The sequence below is a fragment of the Bison bison genome, unplaced genomic scaffold, assembly GCF_000754665.1.
Source record: "Bison bison bison isolate TAMUID 2011002044 unplaced genomic scaffold, Bison_UMD1.0 scf7180017854518, whole genome shotgun sequence".
NCBI classification, from domain to species: domain Eukaryota; kingdom Metazoa; phylum Chordata; class Mammalia; order Artiodactyla; family Bovidae; genus Bison; species Bison bison.
The window spans coordinates 27,774-28,798 of record NW_011485091.1 but is presented as its reverse complement, the minus strand read 5'-3'; the positions used below and the strand labels follow the sequence as shown (position 1 = coordinate 28,798).

General features: G+C 59.8%; 1 protein-coding gene across 1 annotated transcript; it reads left to right on the top strand.

The window, feature by feature from the left end:
• The first annotated feature begins 597 nt into the window (after nt 1–597).
• LOC105000915 (chromosome unknown open reading frame, human C22orf29) lies at nt 598–1,019 on the top strand. Its single transcript, XM_010856978.1, has one exon. It carries the CDS (start codon nt 654–656, stop codon nt 993–995), a length of 342 nt encoding a protein of 113 aa, XP_010855280.1. The 5' UTR covers nt 598–653; the 3' UTR covers nt 996–1,019.
• Nucleotides 1,020–1,025: the final 6 nt, after the last annotated feature.

Sequence of the window (1,025 nt, the reverse complement as noted above, 5' to 3'; positions counted from 1 at the left end):
CTCAAAATTCTCCAAGCCAGGCTTCAGCAATATGTGAACCGTGAACTTCCAGATGTTCAAGCTGGTTTAAGAAAAGGCAGAGGAACCAGAGATCAAATTGCCACATCCACTGGATCACAGAAAAAGCAAGAGAGTTCCAGAAAAACATCTATTTCTGCTATATTGAGTATGCCAAAGCCTTTGACTGTATGGATCACAATAAACTGTGGAAAGGGCACGTTAGCCAAGCCCATTTCCCCTTCGCGGGGCGGAGCCCTGATCATCTCCAAACCTAGGGCGGCTCGCCCTCACCATCACTGTTGCACCTGCGCACTTCAGATCACCTGTCTCGTGGGCTGAGCCCACACTGCTTAAGACTCCTGGATTCTTCGTCAGGAACCTCGGCCCCGCCCCTCAGATTTGGACCCCGCCTCCTCGGGTGGGCGTTAGTCCAAACTCCTTCCCCTATTCCCGCCCCGCCCAACTCAGCCCGAGCGTCACTCCTGCGCACTAGCAACCACCAGGTCGTGTAGGCGGAGCCCAGCCCGCCAGCTACCGCCCATGGCCCCGCCCACCTGGGACCGGGCCCACCTCCGCATACACGCACTTCCCGCCACGCCTCTTCGCCGCCCATTGCCGAGTCCAGTGGAGCTCGGAGAAGCAAGCAGGACGCGATGGACGGCCGAGTGCAGCTGATCAAGGCCCTCCTGGCCCTGCCCATTCGGCCTCAGACACGTCGGTGGAGGAACCCGATCCCCTTCCCCGAGACGTTTGACGGCGACACCGACCGGCTCCCGGAGTTTATCGTGCAGACGGGCGCCTACATGCTAGTGGACGAGAACCTGTTCACCAACGATGCCCTGAAGGTGACGTTCCTCATCACCCGCATGACCGGGCCAGCCCTGCAGTGGGTGATCCCCTACATCAGGAAGCAGAGCCCCCTCCTCAACGATTACCGGGGCTTCCTGGCCGAGATGAAGCGGGTGTTTGGATGGGTGGAAGACGAGGACTTCTAGGCCGGGAGCGCCTCGGGTCTGGGGGCGGGT